General features: G+C 48.0%; 3 protein-coding genes across 15 annotated transcripts in view; 1 reads left to right on the forward strand and 2 right to left on the reverse strand.

Annotated features, from left to right (window-relative positions):
* HNRNPH1 (heterogeneous nuclear ribonucleoprotein H1) lies at positions 1-15,867 on the forward strand. 8 transcript variants are annotated; one of them, XM_051793871.1, is made up of 15 exons: positions 1-59; positions 613-743; positions 6,909-6,968; positions 7,801-7,938; positions 8,804-8,959; positions 9,159-9,302; positions 10,811-10,949; positions 11,947-12,125; positions 12,373-12,444; positions 12,524-12,657; positions 12,831-12,966; positions 13,121-13,204; positions 13,339-13,389; positions 14,401-14,493; positions 15,079-15,867. In XM_051793871.1, exons 2-15 carry the CDS (start codon positions 695-697, stop codon positions 15,201-15,203), a joined length of 1,560 nt encoding a protein of 519 aa, XP_051649831.1. In that variant the 5' UTR covers positions 1-59; positions 613-694; the 3' UTR covers positions 15,204-15,867. The 8 variants fall into 8 exon arrangements, with proteins under 8 accessions (XP_051649831.1, XP_051649835.1, XP_051649836.1 ...); XM_051793875.1 differs by lacking the exon at positions 6,909-6,968; XM_051793870.1 differs by lacking the exon at positions 1-59 and having other exon boundaries at positions 371-743.
* LOC127473814 (deoxycytidine kinase 2) lies at positions 1,319-6,183 on the reverse strand. 2 transcript variants are annotated; one of them, XM_051793903.1, is made up of 7 exons: positions 5,977-6,086; positions 5,310-5,425; positions 4,658-4,851; positions 4,292-4,439; positions 3,943-4,058; positions 2,423-2,522; positions 1,319-1,614 (listed from the first exon to the last, which is right to left on the reverse strand). In XM_051793903.1, the coding sequence occupies exons 1-7, from the start codon at positions 6,074-6,076 to the stop codon at positions 1,591-1,593; spliced, it is 798 nt and encodes a 265-aa protein (XP_051649863.1). In that variant the 5' UTR covers positions 6,077-6,086; the 3' UTR covers positions 1,319-1,590. The 2 variants fall into 2 exon arrangements, with proteins under 2 accessions (XP_051649863.1, XP_051649862.1); XM_051793902.1 differs by lacking the exon at positions 1,319-1,614 and having other exon boundaries at positions 2,378-2,522; positions 5,977-6,183.
* RUFY1 (RUN and FYVE domain containing 1) overlaps positions 15,244-18,147 on the reverse strand; it is a 17,336-nt gene continuing 14,432 nt past the window's right edge. For all 5 annotated transcript variants that reach the window (XM_051793854.1, XM_051793859.1, XM_051793858.1 and 2 more), the window contains exon 18: positions 15,244-17,797. In XM_051793854.1, coding sequence (XP_051649814.1) covers positions 17,654-17,797 — 144 coding nt within the window. In that variant the 3' untranslated portion in view covers positions 15,244-17,653. The remainder of the gene's footprint in view (positions 17,798-18,147) is intronic.

An 18,147-nucleotide genomic window follows, 5' to 3' on the forward strand; every position in this document is an offset into this window, starting at 1 on the left:
CGGGGCCGCAGTGCGCGGAGCCGTCGATCGCCGCCGCAGCCCCGCGGCCGCAGCTCGCCGTGAGCGGGGGCTCCCAGGGGGGAGCGGGGACGAAGCGGGACTGGGGGGGTGGATCGGCGGGGCGGGTGGGGAGGGAGGGACAAGGCCACCGCCATGTCCGGGGAAGCGGGACGGGCGGGGGCGGGACTCGAACCGGCGGGTAGACGGGGGGTTCCGACTCGAGCTGGGGCAGGCGGGACTCGCAGCCGGGTCCCCGGGGAGAGGGGGCTCGCGGGACCCCCGCGGCGGCCGCGCTTCCCCCCCCATCCGCCGCTCCCCCCCCGCCGCGCGCGCGGGGCCGGACGTGACTGGCCGTGTTCAATTTGTCACGCGGCCATTGGCTGGCGGGGGCGGGCGGCGTGTGACGTCAGCGCGCGGCGCGGCGCGGCCGGCGGCCATTTATAGGCGCGGAGCGGGCGCTGCGCATTCGGAGCTGAGCGAACGGCATCGAGAGCGCTCTGCGGTTGCATCGCCCCCCATCCCCGCCGGGAGCGCCCAGAAACCACCCAGGCCGCCGCGAGGCACCTTCCCCGGCCGCCGCTGAGCTTTTTTTTGTTTCCGTTTGTCGCGCAGCGCCTGAGCGCCCCCCCTTCCTCTCCCCACCTCCGCCCAGCTTTGTTCTTCTCACGGGCCCTGCGGGGAAGGCGCGGCCAAGATGGACCCTTGTCACACCGAGGAGACCGAGGGCGAGATCCCCGGCTTGGGTAAGGCCCGGCGGCGGCGGGGGGGGGAGAGGGGCCGGGAGGGAAGGACGGGGGGGAGGGAGGGGAGGCCGGTCTCTCCCGGACGTGCCGCGGAGGCCCCGCGATGGCGGCGGGGCCGCTGAGGGGGCTCGGCCCGGCCGCGTGCGCAGCTCAACCCCCATCGTGCGTCGTGCGGGCGGGGCCGGGCCGGGGGGGGCTCTCCGGGGTCGCTGTCCCGCCTCCGCTGCGCCCGCGGGTCCCTCCCCGCGTTGGGGGGGGTTGGGTTGGGGGGAATTCGTGTGCGGGGGGGATTGGGGGAGGTGAGATCGTAAACGAGATAAGCGCAAATTACAGTTTATTACAGGTCTAACGTCCAGTCTTAAGTAGCGTTAAAGCCGGTGGGAACGGTCACGCGATTAAGCAGAAGTTGAAAGTAAAGGTTTTTCTGGACGCCATAACAGTCTCGTCTTAAAATGGTGAACCCGTGCCAGTTATTGCAAAACAACCCAGCTCAGCGCCTGCTATCTGTTTACTGGGTGTCAGCCATTGACAACCGCTGAGCTCCCCCGCGGGGACAAACAGCTCATAGGCAGTAGGACTTTTAAATCTTTATTAAACAGTGGAGAATACACAGGAAAAACATTATCGAAGTGCCCCATATTTGTTTGTTTTAGCTATACAGAAAACTATCAAACTCACACAAGTCAGACAAGGGAAAAAACCCCAAATGATATTTAACGTTTTGGTCTTGCTTTAAAATAAGCTATACAGGTAATGCATTTGGTTAAAGTAAATTCTTGAACACACTGATTGATAAGTCTAAATCTGGAACTTCAGGGACTTGTTGTTTGAATTAATTTTCATCTTCTTAAGAAGTCAGGAAAGACTTGACCTGTCAAAAACAAAAAAGTATATATAATATTTGATGTATTAAAATCTGAAATACCAGGCTTTTCCCTTTGTTTGGAAACAAATAGTTTGTTACTATACAGTTTCCAAGGATGTTTTGCCCCTACATTTTTAATTTGTGACCTGAAATGCTAGTGGCCTTTCAGAGGGGCAAGGTTAAAGGTGGCATGTCTGAGTGTAGTCTGTACAGAACTCTAAGCTGTTAATTGCTGGTTTCTATGAGGATATAATAAGAAATACCTCCACAACTGAACAGTGCACTCCCCTTCCTGGTTTATTTTGAGCTATTTAATGGGGGGGATTAGGTTTGGCTTGAAGGAGTCATTCTGCAGTAATCTCAAATCGATGACCCAGAACAAGATGGAGGAGGGTTTGGTAGAAGAGCACATCCCCATGCTTTTAAGGAGTTTTGGTTATTTTTTTTTTTTGCCACAGCCTGGGCACACAACACACTGCTCCAGCATTTACTCCCTAAGGCTTGCCTTTCCTTGGAACTGGTAAACACCATTTTAACTCAAGTGACCTCTTTACTGCCACCTTGTTTCCTCAAATGGCTGTTTACTTTTCTTCCCAACTCTACTTGGAAGTCTCATTTCATGCATTTGGAACTCTTCAGGAAACTGAGCCCTGTGTATAACCTTTGTCAGATGTGTTGTGTGAGGGGGCAGAAAGATCTCGAAGGAGAATGATTTTTACAAGCCTCAAATAAGCACTTCATCACAAATTTTAAGAACATAAATTGATAACTACAGAAGAAAAGCAGATACAGAGAAACAATATTTGCTACTTACCTTATCGATCAGGTACTCCTGTTTAATCTCATCATTTTTAAAATCTTCATTAACATCCAAAACTAGAATAGGAATCTCTTTGAGGTTCTCAAAATCAACTCTGTTAAATGGAAGAACATGGCATAAAGTATTGTGCATAAGACTCCAGTTCTTTAGTTGCTTTCCAAGGGTGCAGCATTAGTCAGATTACTAGTGCACCTGAGATGTTAATGCTGATGGCCATGACTTAAGTGTAAAGCCCAAGTCAAGTTTGTCCTTAATTGCTCTTGTGTAACCCAGTCAACATGGTATCACCACAACTTCCCTAGATTTCACAAATCTGGGCTCTTAGTATCTATTTGTTATGTACAAGTGAGAGGAAAAGATAGTTTGTTTTTTTACTTTAGCTTTCTTTATCCCATTCTTTCTGTCCCAGAATCAATCATCAGGAATTGATTCTGTAAGAGTGAGTACTTTTTTAAAGTATTGCTTACCCTGAGTCTTCCCCCATGTAATCCATTTACTAATATGCATTTTTAAAGCTTCCTTGCGTGGGGATGGCCTCTTTAACAGGTTATAAGACAGATATTTAAAATGTCTTAGAGATAAGCAAGACCATTTTGGCTTCAGTTTAAGAACAGATGGGAGCAGTAGTTGTGCAACTGGATGTGTTTTTCTCTTCAAGCAGTAGTTATTCTTTTAAGTGTGGAAATGTAGTAAGTGTGCTGAACAACATTCTAACTTGTGCTTGCAGACTTCAAGTGATTCTGTGAAAAACACAGGAAATGCTTGCTTACAAGTTTGGAATGAGTACACAACATACGCATTCCCAAAATTCCACACTATTTGCTGCCTTCTGTCTCCAAAGCATTTGGGTAATCCTACATCAAACTTAGGAAAGTAGATGTAACTGATAATGTACTTTTCCTAGAATTGTAGTGCTTCTCAGTCAGTAGAGGATTTTGGGCTCCTTTAGAGGAAAACTTGAAGTCTGCTTTCACGTTTAGAGATCCCTTAGATGGGAAAGCTGGTAAGAATAAGGAAGTTGGTGTGCAGAGATCACTCAGTTGCTGATTGGATTTCTTGTGTGTAACAGCGTCTGCCAAAAGCCTTTCTGAGTAAATATTAATCCTGGCTTCAAAATAAACTAAACTTTGTTGAAATATAGTCCTGCAAGTTTAAAGGTAGTTGGGACCTTGCCCCCCCATGCACTGGAACACAAAGCTGCTTAGTAAGTGACTTCTGTGATTGGCCATTGAAAACTATTTCATCTGCCCTATTCCTGTGCCCTTCCAATTAGCAAAATCCATATCCTTGCTGGAGTTACAGCTATAAAGCTTCCTAGTTGGAGCTAATGCTTAACAAAGGTTTCAAATTAGATGAAGTTCCATCTTTGAAAACTGAGAAGTGGGTCTAAAAATAAATCCTTTCAAGTGTGCCTGAGTGAAGCTAGACTTAAACTTTGGTTTTATTAACTTTAGTATAAAGCTGAAAGAACCTTGCCTGCAAGTTGAAACTTGCTACAGAAAATGGGTTCCTACCTCATAGTCCTTTCATGGAGCCAGGTTTCGTGTTTATAGTGGAGGTTTTCCAAATACTCAAGCTCAATTCCTTGTTCCTCTTCTCTTCCCCTCATCTGTAGCCTTTCCATGCATTTCTGGAAAAAGAAAAAGAAGCATAAATGTGGTCATTAATCATGTGTTGTAGGTTAAATCAGCTCAAAGGATCAACCTTAACTCAGGAGGACTAATGCTGGACATTAGTGAGCATTAATTTTAAATGCTTGGCTGAACATAAACAAGTTAAGTCTGTAATAACTTTTTTTGTACCCTGTTAAGCCCCTGGAAAATGAAGTTGGAACTGAAAAACTTTCACCTTCAGTGAGCATACCTGGGGTGTGGTTCTGAGGTAGATCATGCCATCCAGTTCTATATCTGATTGAAACTGATTCAAGAGCCATGTGTGCCAGTCCTGATAAATAGACCACTCTGTTTCATTAATGTTCCCAGACTCAAACAGGTTAGAAGCAAATACATATCTGCAATGAAAGACATCAGTCTCATGCCAGGAATGACAAAAATGAACTACCAAAACACTTGTCATTAGACCAAAAATCATGGTATTGAAAAAATGTCTGCCCTTAATCAAGCCTGCTCCCTGCAGGTATTATTTTAATATCAAGTGTTCTCCAGCTCTATGTCTTTAAAGACCTGGAGCTATTAATGTGAGTTCTTGCTGTGCTGTGAGAATAATTACCTGTCACTGTACACAGATCTCTCAAAAAATTGCACTGGATGTTCTGCTTCCTGTAGCTTTGCTGAGACTGGTTTTAACTGTGCTCTTACTCGGCTCAAGCAAGCATAAGTCTGAAAGGTGTAAGCCCATCTTGTGGGTTTGTCGTACAGCATTTGAAGCAGATTTCCTCCGCTCTTCTGAGATGTTGAAAGTTCCTAGAAGGCAAGAGAAAAAAATTCAATACCAGATATTTGCAGGATTTTTATTTCCTTTTCTCAATCTGGAATTCTGGTTTGTTAAAGTGAGAATTCATACACTTGTGTTTTTTGTGTGTTGGGTGTTTTTTTGGTGGTTTTTTTTTTTGTAAGGAAAATGCTTAGCATAGGATCAAAGAGACTTTTTTGTCAGGTGATTGTAGTAGTCATAACTGCTTCTTTAAGTAGGTTGTTTGTCGAGTTCCACATTTTAGTGTGATTCTGTGGAGTAGGGATATGATTTGGAATATACATTCAGTAGTATCTTGCCTTAACATTTCTGAGTGCCTGACCGACTGGTGTGATAGTGGGGATGACTCTGGCTACTGCAGACTAAGTACGGTTGGATTTTGGCATAGCTCCCTTATCACAAAATTCTTTGCAGTTTGGTTGTCCTGACCCACATCCCGCACACCTACCTGATACTCATCCTCGGTTGTCTGGACATTGCACCACTTGGCGATGGGCTCGGGAATGATCTCCCACTCATCGCTGTGCTTCTCCAGCAGGCTCACAAACGTTGACTTCCCTGCAGCTGCAGGAGATATGAGAAGTTCACTAGGGGTTGATCAGAGCGGTGGTAGGTGACGGGTACAGGGGCAGCGGTGAGGTTTGTGAGGGGCAGTCGGTGCGGCATTCGGGGAGCGGGGCTCCCGGGGCGAAAACAGCGGTAATCTGCGGCACCAGAAGGGCCGCGCCCGGGCCAGGCGGGCGATAAGACACCGAGCCGACATTTTAGGAGCTTTGGCGGCGGGCGGAGCTCGGCGCGGCCGGCGGGGGGAGCGCGGGAGCGGCCGCGCAGGCGCCGGGAATTGGCGCGGGCGGGAGCGAACGGGCAGCGCAACCCGGCGGAGCTCATCTCCACAGTCTCCCTGCGCCTCGGGGGCACCGACGGGCACCCGGCCGTGGCAGTGGTTTCCCGACGTGGTCCCGACCCCGTTCTCCCTGCAGAGCCCCTCGCTGCCCGCAGAGCCGGGCGGACAAGCCCCGCATTGCCCTCTCCCCTCCTCCTCCCCCATCCCAGCCCCTCGGCGCGCTCCTGTGCTGACCCCCCGGCCGGTCCCTATCCCGCGCCGCCGAGCTCACCGATGTTCCCCTCGATGGAAACTTTCCTGAGGCGCTTCTGGAAGCTGGAGTCGAGGGAGCCGGCCGGGCTCTGGCAGTGCCGCTTGGCGGGGGTGGACATGGCTTTTCGGAGCGGGAGCCCAGGGGGTTCCCAGCAGCTCCCGCGCAGTTTTAAGTATCCCGCCCGCCGGTGGGCGGGATGGCCGCTCCCCGGGAAGAGGCGGAGGCGCTGCCCCCTCCTGCCGCCCCTTGTACCCCGCTCCTGCCGCCGCGGGATTCCGAAATGGGCGTTTGGCGGCTGAAATGGGGCAGGGCAGCTTTGTGCGGGAAATGACTAACGCGGTTCCACTCACTGAGCAGATTTGCATTAGTGCAAAGGACTGCGCCGTGTGCTCGATTTACAGAAGTATCCTGAGTATGCGGGGTTGTTTTGTTTTGGTTTGTTTTTTTTTCATTTTTCAAAAATCCTCTAGCTGTGGCAGTTCGGTAGTTGTTAGTGGTCCAGATCGGTGTTTTTACAGTAAACACCTCAAGGACTTACATGAGAGATGAGGCCGTGTAGGTTTGCAGTCCTTTTTGGTACTGACTGGAGAAGAAGCATGCATGGATGAATGATGTTCATCCAGAGGCAGCTCTGAGCAGCTTCTGGGCTCCAAATAACCCTTGTCAGGGGCTTTATGGAGCCTGCTCACCTCTGGGCACGGGTCCCCTACCCCCTGCGTGGGCAAGTTGAAACATGAGCTGCTTGTTCTTTCCAGTGGAAGGAGAGGGCATGGAGAATTCTTAGATGGTGAGTTACTCCTGTAACTCCTGCCTCTAACTACGAGATTCAGGGTGAAATCTAGCCAGGTCTGGTGTGTTTGGAGGAGACGGGAGGGAGTAAACTTTTCCTTTCTTTTATGATAATTGTGACCCATTGTCTCTTCTCTCCCCATCTCCTCCAAACACACCAGGCTTCAGTGACCGAAGCGAGCAGATTGTTTCACGTGGGGTAGCGTCAGCATTTGAAGCTGGTAAGTGCTAGTTCCCACACACCTCTCTGTGCAGCCAGAGCCCCCTCGCTGTCGGTGCGGGCCGAGTGTCGGCACCGTGACCGGCCCGGGAGGGCGGTGTAAGGGTGAGGGGGGGGCTGAGGGCGTGCGGGGCATGCGCAGAGCGGCGCTCGGGGCACGCGGGGCCGGGGCTTTGTTCGGCGCGCGGGCGGGCGGGCGGCGCGTGCGCACAGGCGCGGACAGGCGGCGGCGCGCGCGGGGTGTCCCGGGGGCGGGGCCGGGCCCAGCGCGCACGCGCACGATCCGGCCACGCTGCAGCCGCTCCTCCCGTGAGCGTGACTGGCGCGGGGCTCGCGGCGCTCGGTACCCTGTGCTCTGTGCCCGCTCCACGCACACGCACACACGTCGCTCTCCCCGAACCCGCCGCGGGCGCTGCGCCATCGCCGGGGGCCCGCGGGCCCGCCAGGGCGGCGTCCGGGCCCGCGCTCTTTGTGCGGCGGAAGGCCCGGCCCAGCGGAAGCGGGAGCACCCGCCGCCATTTCCTAGCGCGCTCTCGCCACAGGCTCGCCCGCTCGCTGCCGCCTGACCGGGACTAGGCGCTCTCCGGACAGCGGATCAGGCTCGGAGCCCTAGAACCAGCGCGGAGCCCCACCATGTGTGCGTGCGGGGAAGGGGCAGGGCGCGGGCCGGGGGCGGGAGCGGCACCGTGAGAGTGAGGCGGCAGCGCCCGAGGCAGAGGAGGCTCGGGGAGGGCCAGGGCACAGGCCAGGGGGGCCGCCGGGCGCTCTGAGGGGGTGCGGGTGGCGGCCGTGCTGAGCACGAGTCTCAAAGGGCCCGTTCTGGTCTTCTCCAGCAACCACAGAAGCCGAGACAGAGCAGAGCCTCACCCCCAATGTGATGCTTAACACGGAGAGCAGCGAGGGATACGTGGTGAAAGTCCGGGGGCTGCCTTGGTCCTGCTCCACCGAGGAGGTACAGAGATTCTTCTCTGGTAAGTGGGGCCGGGGAGGATGGGGGTGTCAGAGAGGGGCCGGGCTCTGGTGTCTGGATCCTGCATCCCTCCCGGGGACTCTGTGCCGGTGGGAACGCTGCAGGGAGCAGCAGCAGGAATCATTCAGGAGCCAGTGAAGTTTGTAATGCAACAAGTGCTTCAGGCAGGGCCCGGTATGCAAAGCCGTGCTTGTGTGAGCAGGAACTCCACACAAAGGGGCTTAGTCTGCACGTTGCTGGGATGGCCACGGTTGCCTTCGCTGCTTGAGCAACCAGGAAAGAGAAGCTTCCATTTTAAAGAAAACTTCAGAATTCTTGCTTGAGATTAAACTAAATCAGTTTAATTCTCTGTGTTGTCCTAACAGGCTCTCTTGTGTTCATTCTGTGTGTCCTTGCCCCGAATTAGTAGCATTCTGCAGTAATGAATTGTAGTGAGAAACACATGCTTTCTGCGGTGGCTGGAGATTTTAAAGCTGCTTCAGGAATTTGATGAATTGGACTTGGTTCTGATTTAGTTTATTACACTTGCACTGATTGCTATTATTGCTTATTTGTTTTAAGCTGATGAGAAAGTTAAGATCAAAAGCAGATAGTGCATTTAACTTGAGGCAGAGAAGGTTTGAAAATGGATAGATAATTTGTAGTTGCCAATCTGTAGGTTTGACTAGAAGAGTAACTTAATTTTAGTTAGTCTCTTTGGTCATTGTAAGGTTGTAACAAGAATACTGCTGGTTTGGTGGTTTTGTCATCTTGTTACAACTTGATAGTTGTTGCTACGTTTTTCTTTTTAGAATATATGCAACTTGTAAAGTCACAATGTTCCTGTTATAACTAAATTAATTCTGACCTTTCTATTTCGTTTTCAGATTGCAAAATTCTGAATGGGGCTCTGGGTATCCGTTTCATCTACACCAGGGAGGGCAGGCCAAGTGGAGAAGCATTTGCTGAACTTGAATCAGAGGAGGATGTGAAATTGGCCCTGAAAAAAGACAGAGAAACAATGGGACACAGATATGTTGAAGGTTTGACTCAGTTGGTCTAGTAACTGACTTACATGTGTTCGTGCTTGATGGGTTTTTGGTTGATTGTTTCTTTATCTCTTTAAAATGCATGTGGAAGGACAAATGGACTTGTATATCATAAGTTGACTAGTTTCAAGGCAAATGACTTTTAAAGCCGTTGCTTTTTCCAGAATGCATTAATTCTAAGTGCCTTTTACAGTTTTCAAGTCAAACAACGTTGAAATGGATTGGGTTCTGAAGCATACTGGTCCCAACAGCCCTGATACAGCTAATGATGGTTTTGTACGTCTTAGAGGACTCCCATTTGGCTGTAGTAAAGAAGAAATTGTACAGTTTTTTTCAGGTATGTGGGATAAAAGTAGTAGCTATAGCACTATTGGTTTATGCTAAAAAAAAAAAAACCCCGACAAACCAAAGAAACATGGATTGCCCTGTAGTCCTTCCAACAGTATTTATGGGTATTAAAACTAGATAAACCAATTTTTTATTAGTTATATGTGCTTGAGGGATCCATTGGATCAATTCCTGAAGTACCTGATCATAATTTAGGGAATGCCAAAGAGCTACTTGAATATATACTTAGTGGGACATATTGTTCCATGTAAGCATTGCAGAAAACAAGTGTCTTGCCTTCCAAATTAAAGTGAACAATTCAGGTGAGAGGATATTTCCACCCCCAGTCTCTGCTGCTTTACCCTGTCAGTGAAGGATGTACAACACCCTCACCTCCGGACTCTGTGTGAGGAGCAGGATCTGAGAAAGGGCAGGCATTGAGCCCATGGCTGCTTCCAAGCATAGATTTAGTACTGAATGAAAGTCCAGAGAAAAACAACCTGTTGAACTCTACCCAAGTACAGATTTGCCCCCTTTTCTTTCTAAGGGGAAAGAAAGAAACCCTTGATGTTGCCTAGCTCAAAGTTTTTGTGGATGAAGAGATAATGTCTTATTTTGACTAATTTTTTACTTTTTTTGCAGCTACCATATGTTTTAGAAACTGGAATTACAAACTATTAAAAATGCCTAAGAATAAAAGCTATTGATTTCTTTAGGATTTCATTTTGATAGTATTTTCAAAATAGTAGATTTCTAAATGTTTTGCTATAACAAGATATAATTGAACTTACTGTTTTGCTTTAAAATACAGTAGAAATATTTCCAATTTTACAACTTCAGGACTTGTTTTTTGTTTTCTGAAACGGTGATATGAACAAGCAATTTCTAAGCATGTACGTTTTAAGCTGTTTTTTTCTTACTTGGTGAAGTAATTCAAGCTTTAAAAACTGTTAATGTGCTTAATATACAAAATGTGCCTTTTCTGTTCAGGAACTAATACTTAAAAATTACTTCATGATTTTTTTCTTAATTAAGCACTCCTAAAGATAAAAAAAATCAATGCTGAAACTTGATGTTTGCATAAGACTAATTATTTTATTTGAGTGACTTCTGGTAAAATTACTTGTTCTATATAAAGCTGTTTAATTTGCTGTGTTTGAATTTTAAGTTCTCTTAAAAAGTTCGTCTTAAATACTTTCACAGAATTGAAGAGGTTTGTAATAATATGTGAGGTTCTTAATGCACCCTGCATTAGATGCCTTCTCTGAGGAGTTGTTCCTGACTCTCAGAGCATTTCTGTGCTCTGCAGGGTGGGTTAAGAACCTGAACTGAATGGTATGTGATCGTGGAGCTCTTTGTTGACGTGCCTTTTTTTCTTCTGGTGTTCTAGAATCAACATACCATTCACTTAAAAGTGTTTAAATTCTGGTGTTTTTAAAGCTATAAGAAAAAACTCATGACTGGGCTTGTGATGTTAATATTGCCCCCCTACTGGGGTTATTTGTCCTTGGGTTGAAGGGTTGGAAATCGTGCCAAATGGGATAACATTGCCGGTGGACTTCCAGGGGAGGAGTACGGGGGAGGCCTTCGTGCAGTTTGCTTCACAGGAAATAGCTGAAAAGGCTCTAAAGAAACACAAGGAAAGAATAGGGCACAGGTGGGGATGGATGGTTGGTTGGCTCTGTCACTTTTCTTATGGTAAACAATTAAATCCATATTCTCTCTTCTGAAAGTGTTAACATCCAAATCAAAACAGTGTTTTGGTCCCTAACTCAGTGATGAGTAAAGCCATTGATTGCTACATCTGTGGCACAGACTGTTTGGATCTACCCAAAACATGCAAGATAAAATTGGGCTAAACTAAATTGTGCTTTGAAACCTGAGTAATAACAGGAGTGCAAAACTGATAGCTTGGAAGTGACAAAGTTGAGAGACTATGGCTTTAACTTCTCAAATAGCACCAATTCTGCCTTTAGCTCTAAAGACATGCACAGTACTCTTACTACCATAAGAAAATGTGATACTTTCTAAACTTGTTTTATAAGTTGAAATGTAACAAATTTACTTACTGTATTAATCTTCAATGTAATAAGCATAGCTTTCAAGAAATTGTCACAAAGGGTTTTTATTCTATTTTACTTGTGACTATTTTTCATTGAAGCATGCACCTTTTGCCTACGCTGAATCACTGAAGCATAGGCTGGGTTCACTAGTACATGCAGAGCTTTTTGTGGCATCCTGATGGGTTAAACTCTTGGTGGAGACCAGGTTTTTAACCCTCTGTTTCCATTGCCTCAAGCAAAATGGTGCTGAGTTGAGTGGACGCCAGTCCCTCCTACGTTTTTTGACTAACACCTTAAATTGGGGGGAGGTGGGTGGGGAAATCAGTACTGCTCCCCCACCCTTAAGGCTGGGATACTGCCAAGTATGAGGAGCACATAAACCCTTCAGTAATTTTAATTTCTTGAAAATACACTGATTTGATTGTAATGTAGCATAAAATAGAATGTCATTGCCTACATAATGTAAGGAAACCTGGCTTAAAATTACCGCCAGTGTCAAGGCTATGACTAAATGGCTTGTTGTAATGTGAAGTTGTGAGGTGTTTGTGGAAGAGATCAAAGACTGACTTGTTCCTGTGGAAACACTTGTAGGTACATTGAGATCTTCAAGAGTAGCCGAGCAGAAGTGCGCACTCACTACGACCCTCCTCGCAAGCTGTTGGCAATGCAGAGGCCTGGTCCGTACGACAGGCCCGGTCTTACGCGCGGATATAACAGCCTGGGTAGAGGAAGTAGCTTGGAGAGAATGAGGCGTGGAGCCTACGGAGGAGGTAAGTGCACAGAGTCCGAGGGAGCTGCTCGTATGAAAAGCAGCAACACTTGGACCTGGTAGTGTCTTCCCTGCTTTGTAACTGCTGGTTTGTATGTGTCCTTGGCTTTAGTTCTTGTAGAAGAAATGAAACTTTGTAAGCTGTTGTTTGCAGTGTGTACGTGTGTATTTGGATCTTTCTGTAGTCGAAATGAACGTTTATTTGGATCTTTGTGTAGTTGAAATGAACATGTCCAATCTGTTTCTAGGTTATGGAGGTTATGATGACTACAATGGGTATAATGATGGCTATGGGTTTGGTTCTGATAGATTTGGAAGAGGTAAGAGATCTCTAATAGGAACAGTAACTGAACTTACGACATGTGTCAAAAGAAACTAAAATACATCTGAAAGACCTAGAATGGACTCTTTTCTCTGCAGGGATGTCGGACCACAGGTACGGCGACGGATCGTCCACCTTCCAGAGCACCACTGGCCACTGCGTCCACATGCGAGGTCTGCCCTACAGAGCCACGGAGAACGACATCTACAACGTGAGTCCCAAATGCTGCTCCCTTCCCTTGTGCATGCCTTCGGGTCCTGTGGTCCTCGTTGGACATGCCAGCTGCACTGCAGCTGGAGAGTGTTCCTTTATGGAACAGGGCTGCTTGTAAACCCCAGCTGTTGCATCGGTGCGTTTTAATCTGTGTGACTGTTCCGTGTGTAGTTCTTCTCACCTCTGAACCCTGTAAGAGTACACATTGAAATTGGACCAGATGGCAGAGTAACTGGAGAGGCAGACGTTGAATTTGCTACTCACGAGGATGCAGTGGCTGCTATGTCCAAAGACAAAGCAAATATGCGTAAGTCTGGCTGCTTGGAATAGGTGGATTTAGGGAAATGACAGCAGTGCAGCTGTAGGGCATGTGCTGTCACTGGAATGCCAAGGATTTTACTGCAGCTTCACTTGCAGTGAGACAAGCTGCATGGTCTCATGGCAAAACTTTCTTCTTTCAGAACACAGATATGTAGAACTCTTCCTGAATTCTACAGCAGGAGGAACTGGTGGTGCCTATGGCAGTCAGATGATGGGAGCAATGGGTATGTGTGATGGTCTCGCTGCACTTTTAAACAGGTGCTTGCTATTGAAGGAAGCTGGCACATTTTGTGCAGCTCCTGCTTATTCTGTGCCTGGATCAAAACTGAAATTCAGCATTCTGTCTTTGTTCACACAGTCAAGGAATCGGAAGGGGTAGTCCAAGATTGGAACACTAGCACACTGGCAGGTATGTAAACCTTTTGGGAATATATTTGACAATTATTAGGTTAAATAAAATGTGGTGTGGGGTGGCTGGTGGGATGAGTGGCTTCTGGGAATGTGGGTGGTGCAAAGGTGGGAGCTTCCTCCTGTCCTTTTATTCTCCTTCCCTCTCCCTTCTTGGGACATAGTCTGGTGATAGAGGATGTATCTGTGGCACGTGACTTGCCACTCAAGCTTGGTCTTGGTGGTGAGGGAGAAATGTATTTGGAATTGGGAAGAAACTGTCTGAATTGCTCTAGCAAACCCCAAAATTGTTTAAAAATCTAAAATGTCTGTTAGCAGCACAAATCTATTGCTGTTGTGTCTATAAGGCAGATACCCTCTTGACACCCAACTGGGCTGGTTTCTTAGAGGTGAAGGTGGGGTTGGTTTCTGGGGGGGCTCCTTTCTCGAGGGTGTGGGGGTGTGGGTACACTGCTGCTGTTGTAGTACTCTGATCACAAAATGTTTGAAGTCTAATACTGATACTTGAACTACAAAAGAGCTTTGTAGGAGTGATGTACAAATGATGAGGTGAAGAGCAGTTGTTAGTGAGCTTAAGTGAGCCACAGCAGTGCTGTGGTGCACAACCAGTGTGGAGCAGGAATAAGTCTGTTGGGACCATATACAAACTCCAGTTAACGAGCTGGTGCTCTTCTGGACAGGCAGCAGCAGTCCTCTGTGAGGTCACTTAAAGCCAAGCTTAAGTCTTTTGGGGTGTCTTATGTATAATGCAGACCAATAGAACATCACACTGTTCTGTACAGTCCAGAGAAACTTCAAAAGGAAAAGCAATTTTTGAAGTCCTGTTTGACTGGAGGGGTGTCTTCAGAAACCCGATCACTTTCCTTGAATTTGTTACCTTGTATACTTAAGTTCCCTGGGTGTGAGAGAGGCTGTGGCAGAATGCTGGGGCTGTTGGGTGAGGGATGGGTTTGTTGATGATGAGCAGACTTTGACAGCCAAGTTCTTAACGTTTTTATCCTTACCTTGGAAGGAAGCCAATCCAGTTATGGTGCTCCAGGCAGCCAGCAGCTGAGTGGGGGTTATGGAGGAGGATATGGAGGTCAAAGCAGCATGAGTGGCTATGGTAAGAGCATTTCTTTGCTGGTTTCAGGTGGGCTGGGTGCTGCTGGCTGAACATGCCCTTCACTGGTGTTGAAGGGTTGTGCTACAGCCTGGGCAGCACAAGCCCTGGAAGACGTGGCTGTTGTGAATGTTAAAAATAATGGGTAACTGGGAGGGGGGGAATCTATTCAAAAGAGAAATGGGAAGGTGAGGGAAGAAATGTGGAAACTTACTCTGAAAGGAGTAGGAAATGCCAGTCTCCAGACTTGCATTGCTCTGATCACTTCCTTTCTTAGTCTAAAAGCTGGAGACCAGCTTTGTTTCAACACAGTACAAACGGGGGGGAGGGGATGTGGGAGGCTGGGTCCTCCCCATGCCCCCAGAGCGGTGCTAAAGCTCTGGATTGGGAAGGGGGGTGATGCAGAGCTCATGCTGTCATTGAACAACCGGTGACTGACTTTGGGTACGGAGCTGTAAACTGACACTTTGCAGCGTTGGGCACGGTAGACGGTATTTACGAGGTGGCCCAGCAAGGACAGGCGTTGGGGCAAGGATGCTTCGAGTCGGCCTGAGGCAGCTGTGAACCTGCTGTCGGTTTCCCCCTCAGACCCCGGGAGCCAGGGCGCCATGAACAGCAGCTACTACAGCAGTGGGAACCGCGCATCCATGGGAGTGAACGGCATGGGCGGCATGTCCAACATGTCCAACATGAGTGGTGGCTGGGGAATGTAACCAATCGCTGACTTTTGGTCGCATCTTTTTTAAAAAACAAAAAAACAAAAAACTAAGTTTAACAGTTTTGCAATACGAGCTTGTGATTTATGCTTTACTGTAAGTGAATTCAGGATTGTTTTAAAACCCTTCAGGTTCAGTATTTTTGAACATACAGAAATGAACATTCATCTAGGATGTAATAACCAAGTAAAGACTTTAACTGTTAAACGATTTGGAGCGTTTCTCAAGTTAGTTTTGTTGTAGGAGTGTATTTAAGCAGTAAGCGTATTTAGGTTAAAGCTGTTTGAATTATGTTAAATGTTGCTCTTATACCATATTACATCCGACACTGTTTTGAATACATGTTGAAAAGAGACATGCTTTTTTGTAAAGAACCAATATAGAAGCTGTGTCTGAAAATCAAAGTGAACATTTGGCATGTTAGTTCTAGTTTATTTCTTTTAATATCCTGTAAGGCATGTTAAAGCTTTTTTTTTTTTTTTAAGTTAATGGGGGAAACATGTTGAGACGCAATACGGCTACTTTAGGATTTTGGTCTTGGTGTTCGTATAAAATTCTGAGGCCTTGATTTAATCTTTCATTGTATTGTGATTTCCTTTTTAGGTGTATTGCGCTAAGTGAAACTTGTTAAATAAATCTTCCTTTTAAAAACTGGAACTCACTCCTTTTTGACCTCCAGCTTCTTGTAACTACACTTGCATCTGTGTCCTGTGTGACTGTAGTGCTCTTGCCATGCAGCTGCCCTGAGCAGCCACTCCTCTTGCTGAGCGCTGGCCTGTAGTGTTACAGTGACAACTGGGGGTAGCAAAGGAGGCCACCCCGCTGCTGGGGGCAGCCAGTGTGTGTTGGGTCAAAGTGCTGCACGGCTGTGCCCTGAGCAGGGGCTCTGGGCCATAAAGCTGCTGGGGGTGGGGTGAGAGGTGATTCTGTACTTTCTTGTAGGCATCAGTGGACTCAGCAGCTTCTGCAACCATGTTTCAATAAATGCAACTTGTAAAACATCCTGCTTAAAGATGTGGTTTTGTAACTTAGTTACAGCTTTTGAGCACTGCAAGTTTCCCTGAAATAATACAGCATCTGCTTCCCTGCCTTTGCTGTAGTACCTGTGCTTGCCCTTAGTAATGAACCCTTTGTCCTAAAGGGTTACAAACCTGAGGTCCCTTTCTACAGTGAAGAAGATACTTCTTCTCCAGGGGGGAGCTGTAAAGGTTGACTCCTGAGCACTGTGTGCTGCAGCCACAGCTGTGTCTGCTGTGGTAAAACCCTGCTTCCTGAGGGGGGATGGCTGAGGTCAGAACTGGCAGCTGGAGCCCAGCTCAATGGGCTCTGCTAAACCCCTGGCAGAGCTGGGGGATCACCCCTGGGTTTGCACTGTTCCACAGGGAGCCTCAAGGAGCTCTTCTGGAACCTGTGGCTCTCACAACATTCCTGTTGGAGGGTGCACATCTCCACGAGGGTGCTGTTGGGGACAGTGGTGCCTTCACCCTGTAGTTCCTGGGGTGCGGCAACAGCCCAGCGTGCTGGTGCTCCATAACACAAACTGCTCTGGGACCCGGCTGCAGCTGTGCCCAGGCCTGACAGAACGAACACCCCTGGGCTGGGGCAGAGCTGCCCTGCTGTGTCACAGGGGTGGGCACGGCGAGCTGGAGTCACTGCCCCCTTTCTTCCAGGGAAGGGTGGAAGCTGCTGCAGAGCAGGGGCTTCATCTCACACTTTCCAGAATACCACAGCATTGGTCAGGTATCCCAGACTCGTTCTGGAGTCTTTAGCTTAAGCCCTGGATGTGCATGGCTGGATAAGAACATTCTCTTCTGGCATCTGTGACCAACAGCTGTTTAAAATCAGAATGTCTCTTGCTTTCAGTTTTTGCAAAAGGCTTTATTGTGTAACTACCACACCGTGGTCACAGCGACTTCCAGAACAAGTACAATGTGCAGGTTTTGACTCCGCAGTGAACTGAAGGCACATTCATCGACACTCCCCATAAAGCTCTTTCTATAGACAATTCATAAACTGACCTTTTCCTCTCTGACTTAGAGCAAATACAAAACTGTACATGAGCCAGGAGACACACAGGAGCACCTACAGTGAAGGTACAGAGGAACTGAAGTTCATGTGCAGAGACAGGGATGTCTACAGGGATGAAATAAATGTAGAAATGCCATATACAAATTTTAATACAAATACCTATAAAAATCAGAAAAGTGATTTTAGTTTCAAATAGAACTTTAAGGGAAATTACAGTCGATATAAGTTTCTTAATTATTCCAGTTGGGAGAAGCATTAGCTTGCACAGTCCCTACAAATTATTTTACACTGCTCTGTCCCACAGAGGAAATTATCAGAGACCAGCCAGTCTGCTGCACAGAGGACACTTGCAATTCAGAATTAAAAAAATAATGGCTACTTTCCAATGTTAAAGCGCTTCTGTCAAGGGTGGGAGGGCCTTAGGAGGAGTTGGAGGAACACCGCTGGAGCAGCAACGTGTGACAGGTGTCGCAGACACGGACGGGTTTAGGGTACGACGGCAGTGCGAGTTCGTTACTGGAACAAGTGTTGCAGAAGATATCCCCACAGTTCCTGCAGTGGTGCTGCAAACAGAGTCAGGGTGAGCACAGCTGCCTAAAAGCAGCACCAGGAAGAGAGAAGTCAGACCTCGGGAAGGGTTTCTGAGGACACTGACATCCCCCTTCACTCCCCACCAGGCCCAGCCCTCCCGGCAGCACTTCCTCCTGCGCAGGGCCCAACACCGGGCACGATCCTGTGCAGCCGATCCCGGCGCAGCCGCCCGCCCTCCACAGCCGGGAACTGCGCTCCCCCTGGCTCAGGGCGGAGCGGGAGCAGGAGCAGGAGCAGGCCCGGGCCTGGACTGATGGAGCTCTCTCCAGATCACCCCTCCCGCAGCCAGGCCTTGCTCTCCGGCCCGGCTCTACAGGGAGGA

This window comes from Manacus candei, unplaced genomic scaffold (assembly GCF_025592945.1).
Source record: "Manacus candei isolate 608988 ecotype Guabito, Panama unplaced genomic scaffold, ASM2559294v1 h1tg000037l, whole genome shotgun sequence".
In the NCBI taxonomy this organism is placed as follows: domain Eukaryota; kingdom Metazoa; phylum Chordata; class Aves; order Passeriformes; family Pipridae; genus Manacus; species Manacus candei.

Bases quoted from the DNA above. Each gene is read 5' to 3' on its own strand.
- HNRNPH1 (XM_051793871.1), top strand. From the start codon at position 695: ATGGACCCTTGTCACACCGAGGAGACCGAGGGCGAGATCCCCGGCTTG. The intron at 8,960-9,158 runs GTTTGACTCAGT...TGCCTTTTACAG, and splicing joins GGGACACAGATATGTTGAAG to TTTTCAAGTCAAACAACGTT. The intron at 14,494-15,078 runs GTAAGAGCATTT...TTTCCCCCTCAG, and splicing joins AAGCAGCATGAGTGGCTATG to ACCCCGGGAGCCAGGGCGCC.
- LOC127473814 (XM_051793902.1), bottom strand. From the start codon at position 6,076: ATGTCCACCCCCGCCAAGCGGCACTGCCAGAGCCCGGCCGGCTCCCTC. The intron at 4,059-4,291 runs GTATGCTCACTG...TTCTTTTTCCAG, and splicing joins ACCTCAGAACCACACCCCAG to AAATGCATGGAAAGGCTACA. The intron at 2,523-3,942 runs GTAGGAACCCAT...TCCATTTAACAG, and splicing joins CTCCATGAAAGGACTATGAG to AGTTGATTTTGAGAACCTCA.